Genomic DNA, 13,152 nt, shown 5'->3' with positions numbered 1-13,152 from the left:
TCGTGCCCTGGTCTGGGAAGATCCCACATGCTGCGGAGCAGCTAGGCCCGTGAGCCATGGCCACTGGGCCTGCGCGTCCGGAGCCTGTGTTCCGCAGTGGGAGAGGCCACAACAGTGAGAGGCCCACGTACCGCAAAAAAAAAAAAAAAAATTGGTGGTTGTCATAAAGAGAACATAGGCAAAACATTCTCTGACATAAATCCTACCAATATTTTCTTAGGTCAGTCTCCCAAGGCAATAGAAATAAAAGCAAAATGTTTAAGTGGGACCTTGTCAAACTTACAAGCTTCTCTACAGCAAAGGAAACCATAAACAAAATGAAAAGCAACCTACAGACTGGGAGAAAATCTTTGCAAGTGATGAGACCTACAAGGGCTTAATTTCCAAAATATACAAACAACTCATACAACTCAACAAGAAAAAAACAAACAACCCGATAGAAAAATGGGCAGAAGATCTAAATAGACATTTCTCCAAAGAGGACATACAGACGGCCAACAAGTACATGAAAAGATGCTCAACATCCCTAATTCTTAGAGAAATATAAATCAAAACTACAATGAGGTACCACCTCACACCAGTCAGAATGGCCATCATTAAAAAGTCTGCAAATATATGATACAGCAGGAATTAACACAACATTTTAAAGCAATTTTACTCCAATAAAAAATAAATATTAAAAAAAGGTCTGCAAATAAAAATGGTCATTATTATGGGTTGAACTGTGTGTCCCCCCACCCCCCTTTCATATGTTGAAGTTCTAACCTGTAATGTGACTGTATTTGGAGATAAGGCATTTAATGGAGATAGTTAAGGTTCAAGGAAATTGTAAGGGTGGAGGTGTGATCCTTGTAAGAAGACAAAGAGACACCAAAGATCTCCCTCTTTCCATGCACTTGCAGAGAAGAGGCCATGTGAAAACATGGTGTGAAGGTGGCATCTACAAGCCAGGAAGAGAGGGCTCACCAGAAGCCAACCCTGACAGCAACTTGATCTTGAACTTCTAGCCTCCAGAATTATAAGAAAATAAATTTTGTTGTTTAAGCCAAAAAAAAAAAAAAAAAAAAAAGACTATCAATAGAGTGAAAGGCAACTCATGGAATGGAAGAAAATATTTTCAAATTACATATCGAAAAAGGTATTAACATCTAGAATATATAAAGAACTCCTACAACTCAACAACATAAAAACAAATAAACCAATTAAAATAGGTGAAGGACTTGAATAGACATTTCTCCAAAGAAGATGGCCAATAAGCACATGAAACGATGCTCAACATAACTAGTTGTTAGGGAAATGCAAATCAGCACAATGAGATTTCACTTCACATCCATTAGGATGGCTATTAACAAAACAAAAATAAGTGTTGGCAAGCATGTGGAGAAATTGGAACTCGTGGGCACTGCTAGTGGGAATGTAAGATGGTACAGCATCTGTGGAAGACAGTATGATGGTTCCTCAAAAAGTTAAGAATAGAATGATCATAGGATCCAGCAATTTTATTCCGAGGTATGTACTGAAAAGAACTCAAAGCAGGAACTTAAATATTTATACACCCATGTTCATAGCATTATTCATGAAAGCCAAAAGGTGGAAACAACCCAAATGTCCATCAGTGGATGAATGGATAAAGAAAATGTGGCATATACATACAATGAAACATTATTCCACCATAAAAAGGAATGAATTTCTGATATGTGCTATAAGATGGATGAACCTTAAAACATTATGCTAAGTGAAATAAGCCACACACAAAAGGACAAATATTGTATGACCTTACTTATATGAGGATCTAGAGAAGCAGTTTCGTAGAGACAGAAAATAGAATAGTGGTTACCAGAGGCTTGCAGGGGTGGAATGTGGAGTTTCTATTTAGTGGGTATAGAGGTTCTGTGTGAGATAATAAAAAAGCTCCAGACATGAATAGTGATAATTGCACAACAGTGTGAATGTACTTAATACCAGTGAACTGTACACTTAAAAATGGTTAAAATGGGGGACTTCCCTGGTGGTCCAGTGGTTAAGATTCCACGCTCCCAATTCAGGGGGCCCAGGTTCAATCTCTGGTCAGGGAACTAGATCCCGCGTGCAAAAGATCCCACACGCCGCAACTAAGACCCAGCACAGCCAAAATAAAGAAAAAAAAAAAAACCTCCCACAGAGGTGGATGCTATTTTAAAAAAATCGTTAAAGTGGTAAATTTTATGGTATGTGTATTTTATCACAATAAAAAGAAATGCAAAGCTATAAACCTCCTAGAAGATACCACTGGAGAAAATCTGAATGATGTTGGGTTTGTCAATGACTTTTTAGATATAATACCAGAAGCATGATTTATGAAAATATAAATTGGTAAGCTGGACTTAATTAAAATTAGAACCTTCTCCTCTATGAAACACACTCTTGAAAGAATGAAACAATAATCCATAGACTGGACAAAATATTTGTAAAACACATATCTAATAAATGACTGGTATCCAAAATATACAGAGAACTCTTAAAACTCAACAATAAGAGAACAAACATCCCAATTTAAAAATGGACAAAAGATCTAAACAGACACCTCACCAAATAAGATATACAGATAGCTAATAAGATGGATTTGAAAAGATGCTCAACATCATACATCATTAGGCAATTGCAAATTAAAACAACAATGAGATACCACTACCTATTAGTTTGGCCTAAATCCAGAACACTGACAGCACCAAATGCTGGTGAGTTGTGGAGTAAACGGAACTCTCATTCATTGCTGGTGGAAATGCGAAATGGTACAGCCACTTTGGAAAACAGTTTAGCAGTTTTTTCAAAACTAAACATATTCTTATCATATAACCTAGCAATTATGTTCCTTGGTATTTACCCAAATGAGTTGAAAACTTATGTCCTGCACAAAAAAACCTGCACACGAAAGTTTATAGCAGATTTATTTATAACTGCCAAAACTTGGATGCACCCAAGATGTTCTTTAATAGGTGAAAGGATAAACAAACTGTGGTATATCCATATAATGGAGTGTTATTCAGTGCTATCAAGAAATGAACTATCAAGCCTTGAAAAGATGTGGAGGAATGTTAAACTCATATTACTAAGTGAAAGAAGACAATCTGAAAAGGCTATATACTGAGTGATAACTATATGAGTTTCTGGAAAGGCAAAACTGTGGAGACTAAAAAGATTGGTGGTTGCCAGGGTCTGGAGGGAAGGAGGGAGTACAGGGGATTTTTAGGGCAAGGAAACTGTTCTGTATGATACTATAAGGATGGATACATGTCATTAAACGCTTGCCAAAATCTGTAGAATGTACAACACCAAGTTTGAACCACAGTGTAAACTATGGGCTTTGGCTGATAATGATATGTCAGTGTGGTTCATCAATCCTAACAGATATACCACATGAAACAAATGTACAAACGTTGGGGGGAAGCTGGGGAGATGAACCTTCTGTACTTATCACTCAGATTTTCTGTGAACTTAAAAACTGATCTAAAAACAAATAATTTTTAAAAAAAACATAGAATGTACAACAAAGAATGAACCCTAATATAAACCACAGATCTTAGTTAATAATAATATATCAATATTGGTTCATCAGTTGATGCAATTTTACCACACTAATACAAGGTGTTAATACTGGGGAAACTGTATTTGTGGATGAGAGGGCAAATTGGAACTCTATACTTTTCATTATATTTTTCTGTAAACTAACTAGAAATAGAACTACCATATTACCCAGCAATTCCACTCCTGGGTATATATCTGAAGAAAACAAAAACACTAATTCAAAAGGATACATGCACTCCAATGTTCATAGCAGCGTTATTTACAATTGGAAGCAACCTAAGTGTCCATTACAGATGAATAGATAAAGAAGTTGTTGTATACATACACACACACACACACACACACACACTACAGGAATACTACTCAGCCATAAAAAAATGAAATTTTGCCATTTGCAGCAACATGGATGGACTTGGAGGATATTATGCTAAGTGAAAAGTCAGAGAAAGACAAATACTGTATGATATCACTCCTATGTAGAATCTAAAAAATACAGCAAACCAGTGAATGTAACAAAAAAGAAGCAGACTCACAGATATAGAGAAGAAACTAGTGGTTACCAGAGGGGAGAGGGAAGTGGGGAGGTGCACTGTAGGGGTAGGGGAGTAAGAGGTACAAACTATTATGCATAAGATAAGCTATATAGAAATATTGTACAACACAGGGAATATAATCAATATTTTATAATAACTGTAAGTGGAGCATAACCTTTAAAAATTGTGAATCACTGTATTGTACACCTGTAACATAATGTACAGCAACTATACTTCAATTAAAAAATAATGTCTGTTAACTCAGAAATTAAAATGTTTTCAGTCAAGACAAAAGAAAGACAACTTTTTAAAGAGAAATATTAAATGTGCCCATGCACATAGCTGGTAAGTGCTAGAGCATTCCTACCCATGTCTACCGTATTCCAAAGACTTCTTTCTTTTTCTCATATCATTTGGATCCAACTCCAACTGGAGTTCATCTTAATGGTGAAAGTTAATAAATAAAGATTAATGTATTTGAAACAGACATTGTAGGTACAAGAACAGCAAGTATGAGCAAAGCTGTAGGTTGACTGATCCAATCTCCTTTCTAGACCCTTCTCCCTTGCCTACCTCAACTCTCTAGTCTCTAAGTGGTAGAAATTATCTCCCAATGTCTCTTGCTGGTAGTAGTATCCATGTGACACAGTTCTGGCTAATGTGAAGTAAGCACATACGTGGAGGTTTCTGGCAAAGGCTTTGCTTTTCTGATCCAGGCACTAAGCCTTCTTATGTCCTAAAATCTACACAGATCTAGATGTGCAGCAGCCATCTTGGGCTCATGAGGAGAAAGAAGTGCATAAGGAGGAAGGCCTATATGTTAAGCAGAACTGACTGGAAAGGTGGTAGGAGCCTGCTGGCATCATTCAGTGTTGGATGTTCACTCCACAGTCTTCTTTGAAGCCACTGTTGTAGGGCTTTCTGTTATTTACAGGGAACACAATCCTTACTGATACATATATATAAACAGTGGGTTTTTTGGGCTGCATTGGGTCTTCGCTGCTACGCATGGGCTTCTCATTGTGGTGGCTTCTCTTGTTGCGGAGCACGGGCTCTAGGTGCTTGGGCTTCAGTAATTGCAGTACGTGGGCTCAGTAGTTGTGTCTCGCAGGCTCTGGACGCAGGCTCAGTAATTGTGGTGCATGGGCTTACTTGCTCCACAGCATGTGGGATCTTCCCAGACCAGGGCTCGAACCCATGTCCCCTGCATTGGCAGGTGGATTCTTAACCACTGTGCCACCAGGGAAGCCCCCTGAGTAAATTTTTTATATGAGAAATAAATTAAGCATACAAACATCAGTTTCTCATGAGAGTTTTAGGAGGACTTTAGCAGCCCAAGAATTAGATATCTTAAAGATGTTAACTAATTATCGTAGTATTTATAGTAGATGGTTAACCACAGACTGTCTTTGTAGCACTTAAAAAGTGATATCATCAGAGGTAGTGAATACAGATTCTTGGGCTAGGAGCCCTGTCTTCAGGGCTTTTGTGGAGAAGCAGATGAGGGACATGGGCCAGGGCAGGGTCTGAGGAGATGCCTCTTGTGTCTGGGGATGCCTCTTTGTCCTTTCTGGGCTGTAAGCTTCCTGGTAACTGCCCTTGTTCTCCTGTGTTGGGTTTTCCATTTCAGACAGTACTCTTCCAGGCTTTGTCCAAGGTGGCTTATGGCCTCTGAGGTTCCACAGCCTTTTATGAAGTTTTACAAGGTGGCCTTAGTTGGAGGCCTGATTATGATTAATCATGTATGGGAATTTGAAATATGGGAGTTGCTGTTTTAATCCTTTTAAATTCTATTTACAGACATATGATGGAGATTAAATTGCTATTTAACTGCACTTTTTTCTATAAATGCTGCCTAAAAATTTAAGTGTATGTAAATCAAAGGAACTGGCTAAACACTAAGATGATAACTCTGTTAATTTACTATACTAACAAGTTTTCATATCATTTCAGTTATTTTATTACAGAAATAGTTTGTAAATTCTAAAATAGCAAAGTATGTTCCCTTGCTAATACAGTTTTTCTATAATATATGACACTGAATTGTTTATTCTCTTTTATATGTATTATATATTCATTTTTCTCCTTAAAAAATTATAATTTACTTTTTAGTTTTAGACAGTAGAATTAAGGTAAGAACCCTAGTTTGAAAAATACTTGAGTTTATATGACCTCAACTAAATTAAATTGATTTAGGGTCCAATCTGATTTTTTTGCAATTAATAGTTCAGTAAGACACAAAAAAAATTTTTAAATCTACTAGAAAAGTTCAAATCTTGTGACTTCATATTCGATCTAAGAGTTAATGTCAATAAAAAAGTTTTGGTCCACTTTATGTACCTGGTGTTAGGTATTGTGTAAGTTATTTTTAAATTTTTATTTATTTTTTTGCTATTAAAATGATTCACTTGACATTAAGTTGTGAAAGAACATTTGGGCATTATGTTTGGAGGAAAAATGGTGACAGATTATAATTTATCAGGTACAAATTTCAAAAATAGACTTGTCCATTCTCACTTTTGCAAGACATAGCATTTTACTAAGCTATCTAGTTCTAAAATTTTCTTTGAGTTATTGTGTGCGGCTAAAGTGATAAAGATTTTATTGTCATTTTAAGTTAGTAGCATTAAAAAAGCAATAACATAATTATATCATTAATAAAAAACAAAAATATCTTCTCACATAAAAAGTATTATTATCAGAAACTACAATAATGCAAGGGACATTTTCTTACACATCAAATGAAAAACCTAAACACTAAAAATAATTTCTCATATTCTAGTAATCAGTGGAGCGACAGAGGCATCAGTGAATGTGTCAGTGAGAATACATGTGAACATTAGATGAAATACACAGCTTCATCTCAGCATAATCTAGCAATATCTTTTCTGATACAACCTACTTGACAACATTTCTCACTCAGTGTCATACGGAACAGTCTCTTTTTTCGGGAATGTTTATCTAAGCCTAAGTTTTTTAATTCTGAAAGACTTTTGTCTTCTGCTTCATTTTGTCTATTAAGAATAATTTTCTTAAATTCTTCAAAGTTAAGATTTGAATCCTTTAATGCAGATTGTTGTAGCTCTCTCAGTGATGGCTGCCTCTCAGACAGTGTTGCCTTCAGCTCCTGTGGCAAATTAGGAACGAATTCCAACAGCATCTTTAAGGTTTCTGCATCTTTGGTGATGGAGGGTGGCATGATTTCTAATTTAAAAAAGAGGGGGAAGAGAAAAAATATTCATGTTAAAGTACATCAGGAAAACTATAAAATTTTGCATAGACACAAAGGAAAACATTGCCTCAATAGAATTCAACAATAAAAATCAGAATCAGAATCAGCAGGTGTCCTGATATCTAAAAAGCTTAGTTTATTATAGTTGGACAGGTTAAACAACATTACCAAAGTTCTGCTTTACTCCACTCGTACCCTTGTCATCTCTCCTCATGTCCCTTTAATGCTTTCACCATAGCACTTTTTTATCTCTGACACTTGAAGTCATCTTGATCCTCAAAAACACTCAGTTTGACCACAGATGAATTTTTATTACCTGAGTAATTTATTTCCATGACTAAGCAACTTCTGAGTTATGATAGTAATCCTTGAAAAGTATATTAATTATTTTAAACTATCAACTGTTCCATGGTGGCAAGTTACTGCTTCAGGATAAAGTTAAAAAGGCAGAATTTCCAACTGCTCTGATCTAGCAGGCAGGAGATACCAGTCTCTGATGCTCCTCATGCATGTATTTAATAATTTCTCTTCCCTAGAGTATTTACTGCAAATCAATAATGTTTTACTTTATGGAGAAATGGGTTAAAAGAACACTAACCAACAAATCACTGACTATAAGAGATTTTTAATCTGTTGTGGTGTGTGTCTACTGACTACTGTGTATGGTTTTTGTTCCAATGTTGTAGATCATAAACTATGCAAGTTCTGTGTGTTGCCTAGGAAGGGAGCCTGGTCTTAAGTAGCATTCCAGGATTGGGTATACATGAAGGTTGAGACTTGGGCTGGGAACTTTCAGGGACCAGCTGACATCTTCCTTCTTTACACTCATTCAGTTCAGTTGAACATCCATTGATAGTTTCCATGTCTCTGGTTCTGCCAGATTAGAGATATAAATTAAAAGAAAGCATCTTTCCTGCCCTCAAAAAACTTCCAGGTAAATTCTATCCTAACCTTACCTATCCCCATTACACAATTTTGAGAGTTACAGCACCAAAAAAAAGTTGAAACACAGATGAAGTTTAAATTATAGTGTAGACCTGGATCACTACTTGCTGTTTTTCATGGACAGCAAAACTGTCCATTTCAGCTTATAATAAGACATTCCTCCTGAAATAGTGGAAACAATGAGGTCAAGAGATATAAATCTAAGCATGGAAAGTGGATTCCTGGGCAACCACTGATGCCTACAGATCAGAGAAAACCATGCCCCCTCACCCAGGCAGGAATGGTCTCGGCTTGTTCACTTCCTGAGTTCTGTAGCAAGGATCTCAGCCAACAACAAACTTCAACAATTGGAGTTTTCAGTGGAAAGAAAACAATACTCTAACATTTTATTTTTCCTCCCAATGTTTTCTCTCATTCAAGTTCCAAACTGGCAATGACAGATGAGAATTTATACCATTTTTTGGTAGTCAGAAATGTTCACATTTTCCCTCAGTAAGACATCCTAAATTCAATTCAATCTCCTCATAAAAACTCTCCTTGCTCTAACTTAAACCTTCTCTAATTAGAGCTTTATTGAATACAATGAAAAGCTGATTGTAACTTTCCATATACTTAAAGCCAGTTAATGAATCAGGCAAAACATTTGTAGTTTCTATTACATTTATTCATAGGTTGTTGTTTTTGGCACTTTTTTTTTTCAATTTAAAAACTTGTTATTTTGAAATACTTTTAAAGTTACAGAAAATTCACAAAAATATGACAGAGTTCCCATATATCTTTTTTTTTTTTTTTGGTAAGAACATTTAACATGAGATCTACCCTTTTAACAGAATTTTAAGTGCCCAGTACACCATGATTATCTATAGGTACAGTGTTATAAATCAGATTTCTAGAACCAATTCATCTTGCATAATTGAAATTTTATACATAATTAGCAGCTCCCCATTTTTCCCTCCTCCCAATCCTGGTAACCACCATTTATTCTTTGCTTCTATGAGTTTGACCATTTTAGATACTTATAATAGTGGAATCAAGCAGTATTTGTCCTTCTCAGACAGGCATTTTTCAGTTAGCATAATGTCCTCCAGGTTCATCCATGTTGTTGCATATTTCAGGATTTCCTTTTTTAAGGCCAAATCATACTCCATTGTATGTATATACCACCTTTTCTTTATTCATTCCTCTGTGGATGGACATTTAAGTTGTTTCCACATCTTGGCTATTGTGAATATTGCTGCAGTGATTATGGGAGTGGTAATGTCTCTTCAAGATCCTGATTTCAATTCTTTTGAATAAATACCCAGAAGGGGATTGCTGATCATATGGTAGTTCTTTTTTTTCTGAGGAACCTCCACACTCTTTTCCATAGCGAATGCACAAATTTGCTTTCCCACCAACAGTTACTATACATGGGTTTCAATTTCTCCACATTCTTTTTTTTTTTTTTGCGATATGCGGGCCTCTCACTGTTGTGGCCTCTCCCGTTGCGGAGCACAGGCTCCGGACGCGCAGGCTCAGCGGCCATGGCTCACGGGCCCAGCCGCTCCGCGACATGTGGGATCTTCCCAGACCGGGGCACGAACCCGTGTCCCCTGCATCAGCAGGCGGGCTCTCAACCACTGCGCCACCAGGGAAGCCCTCTCCACATTCTTAACCACACTTTTCTTTTGGTTTTTGATAATAGCCATCCTGACAGGTGTGAAGTGATAGCTCATTGTGGTTTTGATTTCCATTTCCCTGATGATTAGTGATATATAGCATTGCTTCTTATACCTGTTGGCCATTTGTATGTCTTCTTTGGAGAAATGTCTGTTCAAGTCTTTAGCCCATTTTAAAACCAGGTTATTAGTTTTTTTGCTATTGAGTTGTAAGAGTTCTTTATATATTTTGGAAATTAACCCCTTATCAGGTACATGGCTTGCAAATATTTTCTCCTATTTCATAGGTTGCCCCTTCATTATTGAGTATGTCCTTTGCTGTGGCAGAAGTTTTTTCTATTGATGTAGCCTCACTTGTCTAATTTTGCTTTTGTTGCCTGCATTGTACTCTTTATTAAAATTATTTTTTAAATTTATTTTGAAACATTTTGCAATTCACAACAACTTTAGGTTCTGGAGTCTAAAAGATAATATCCTAATCAACCTGAATTCATACAAGAGCCTCCATTATAATCAGTATATTTTGGACTAAACTCTTACTAACATAGACTTCTTCTAATTAAAAATATCTATCTTGTTTTTAAAACAGTATAGTGAGTATTATTTCTGCACACATTGTGGGAAAATAATTTAATAATGTAAAAACAGATAGAAACTATCAAACAATAGAGGTTTTAAACCTCATGAATCACAGATTATTGACATGTACTTCCAAAGTGATTCTTAACTAGTAATTTAAACACTTCCCTTGATCCTCATTTGCAGGCAATATTTTGTTAGATTATTTCCAGTCAAATTATGTACTGAGCAGTGACAAAGACAGTTCTTTAAAAATATTTTAAAATCACTATCCTGTTCTACAGAAATAGAAGTTTGGCCAAATATCTAGATAGGTATAAATGTAGTCAGAAAACCATTTTTAAGCAACAATCTGGAGACAACCTAAATGTCTACTAAGAATGGTTAAATATATATGGTAGATTTATGACGTGGAATACCAGAAAGAACTTTTAAATTATCTTTTTGGAGTCTAACAATGTGAGAAAATGCTCACAATATAATGTTAAATGAAAATGCAGGAGATACACATACCTATTGCCAAATATTATTATTGCTTTCCATTTCCTCATTTAATATAGATATTTTCATTTTCTCATTAAATTCACAGATTTTTTTCAGTCTTTAATATCTAATGGTGCTCTTCATTATTGTATTTATGTACATTTTTCAGTCTTTAATATGAGCATATTATTTATTCAGAAAAAGTGAAACAATGAAGCAAGTGCAATCTGGTCTTACCTACTTTGAATCAGTGAATTCCTAAACTCTGTGGTACTCTTCTATTAATATTATACAAGAAGTATGTAAAAACTTGCATTAAATAAATCAGTCTCTGACCAACAATGTAGAAAAGTTAGGTAAAAAACTTTATAATCATATTTTAAGTCCCATAAAAGGACAGTAAATGTACTTAGTGTGCACAATGATTTTACATGAGGGTCACTTATATAGAGGATATGCATATAGCCTATAAATATAGTTGTGATTTATCATAAATTGCATGTGTTATGAAATATAAAACAAGTATTCATAATTGAGCTTGCCCTCTCTGATTTTAACATGACCCATTACAGTGATTAGACTAGGCTATACCTCAGTGAAAGTTTCCATTGTTACTTAAACTTAGCTTCCAATTTATCTTTATAAATGCTTTATAACTTAACAGTGTTTTTTTAAAAAAAATCCAGATTTAATTCTGAGATCTTGCTTTTTTAAAGAAAATCCATTGCAGCTTCTAAATGCTTGAAGCATCAATCACGCTTCCTGCTTTGTTTGGCTGAAGGGCAAACTTCCCTTGACTCTTGTTCCCCTTCAGTTTCTCTTGTAGACCATCAGGCCCTTTTCTTTCTCTTTAATCCCTTCTCTCACACATGAACTTCAAGACTCAGTTCAAAGAAGTGGGAGGTTAGGTCCTCCCCTTTGGTGAAGTTAACAAATAAAAATAAAAGAGTAAGTTTTCGATGGCGTGGGCCACAGCCGAGATTGCTTTTTTTTTTTTAAACAAAGGAGGGTCGTTCAATTTAAGGCCCCCTTTTATGTTTACACTTCAGGACCCTATCATAGGTCTCTGCCCTATGCCCTTTGGTGCGCAAATACGCTTGATAACCAGCTCACACCTCACTGTTTGCCCCCTGTCATCTCAAGTTAAGATGCCCTGTCCAGTTGCCCCATCCACCAACAAGCCTTCAGTCCTGCCCTCGGACTGATTCTCTGGCCTGAGTACGGATCCTCCGGGCTGAGTACGTCCCGCCTACTGTGGGTCTTTGAGCACTTACCTCCCTCTGTAGCTTCCTCCTTCTCCCTCCCTACCCCGCCACCCGGACTGCCAGGAGGTGAAGGTACCAAGTGCCTCTCAGGTAAGGCCACTTGCTGTTCCCGCTGCTTTCTCTCCCTGTGGTGAAATCCCGGGTGAAATCCTGACTAGAAAGCAAGTTACGAGGCAAAATCCCAAACTTTTAGGCACCGGCAGCTTCAGAGTCATGTGTGCCACCCTTCCCATTGCTCGTCAGCCGGACATCAACCAATGGGAAGTGCGGAGCGGCTGGTCGGGGGCGGGGGTTGGGTGCTCTCACCTGCTGGCGGTCCGGATCCCAGCCAAGGCTCCTCCAGGCTCAGAGCCGTTCTCCCCCAGGAGACCGAGCCACAGATCTCGACCCAGAGGCGGACTAATTCTCGGCCGCATGCCTTAATAAGGTCGTTCGTCCTCTGGCCTGAAATCTCTCTGGGAAGTTGACTCAGTAGCAGCCAGACCCCTAGCAGGTGGGACAAGAACAGGCGCGGCATCCTGGACCTCATCTCGTCTGCTCTGAGCGTTTTAGCCTTTCTCGAGATACTGCACCTGCTGTAGCCTACCGGCCTCCGTCAGTGTGCTAATCCTGGCCTTTAGGTTGCTTTCCCTGCCTGGCTCCACCAAGCTTTTATAGCCCTCTGGCTACCACTTAGACCTTGAGTCAAGGGTCCAAGCTCCACCCCTTTCCCCACCCACCTGTTTGAAATACCCCCTTCCCCCACCAGCTCTGGTTTACCCTTACAAACTTTTCTCCATTTGCCCATCCTTCTGTTCGTGGCCCTTTTACAGTTGTTTGGGGGTTTTTTCCTCTCTTTTTTCTTTCCCTCAAACCATTTTGTATACTTGGGTAGGGTTAGTCAATATTTGAAG

General features: G+C 37.3%; 1 protein-coding gene across 1 annotated transcript; it reads right to left on the bottom strand.

Moving 5' to 3' along the window:
- Positions 1–6,885: 6,885 nt before the first annotated feature.
- LOC309806892 (prorelaxin-like) lies at positions 6,886–12,776 on the bottom strand (the record flags this gene model as incomplete). Its single annotated transcript, XM_082625925.1, has 3 exons — positions 6,886–7,301; positions 12,269–12,409; positions 12,566–12,776. 3 exons carry the CDS (start codon positions 12,774–12,776, stop codon positions 6,961–6,963), a joined length of 693 nt encoding a protein of 230 aa, XP_082482051.1. The 3' UTR covers positions 6,886–6,960.
- Between the last annotated feature and the right edge of the window lie 376 nt (positions 12,777–13,152).

The sequence above is a fragment of the Mesoplodon mirus genome (genome assembly GCF_964341445.2).
Source record: "Mesoplodon mirus genome assembly, chromosome: 1".
In the NCBI taxonomy this organism is placed as follows: Eukaryota; Metazoa; Chordata; class Mammalia; order Artiodactyla; family Ziphiidae; genus Mesoplodon; species Mesoplodon mirus.
Note: the sequence above shows the minus strand (reverse complement) of the source record. Positions and strands in the feature narration are given on the sequence as shown.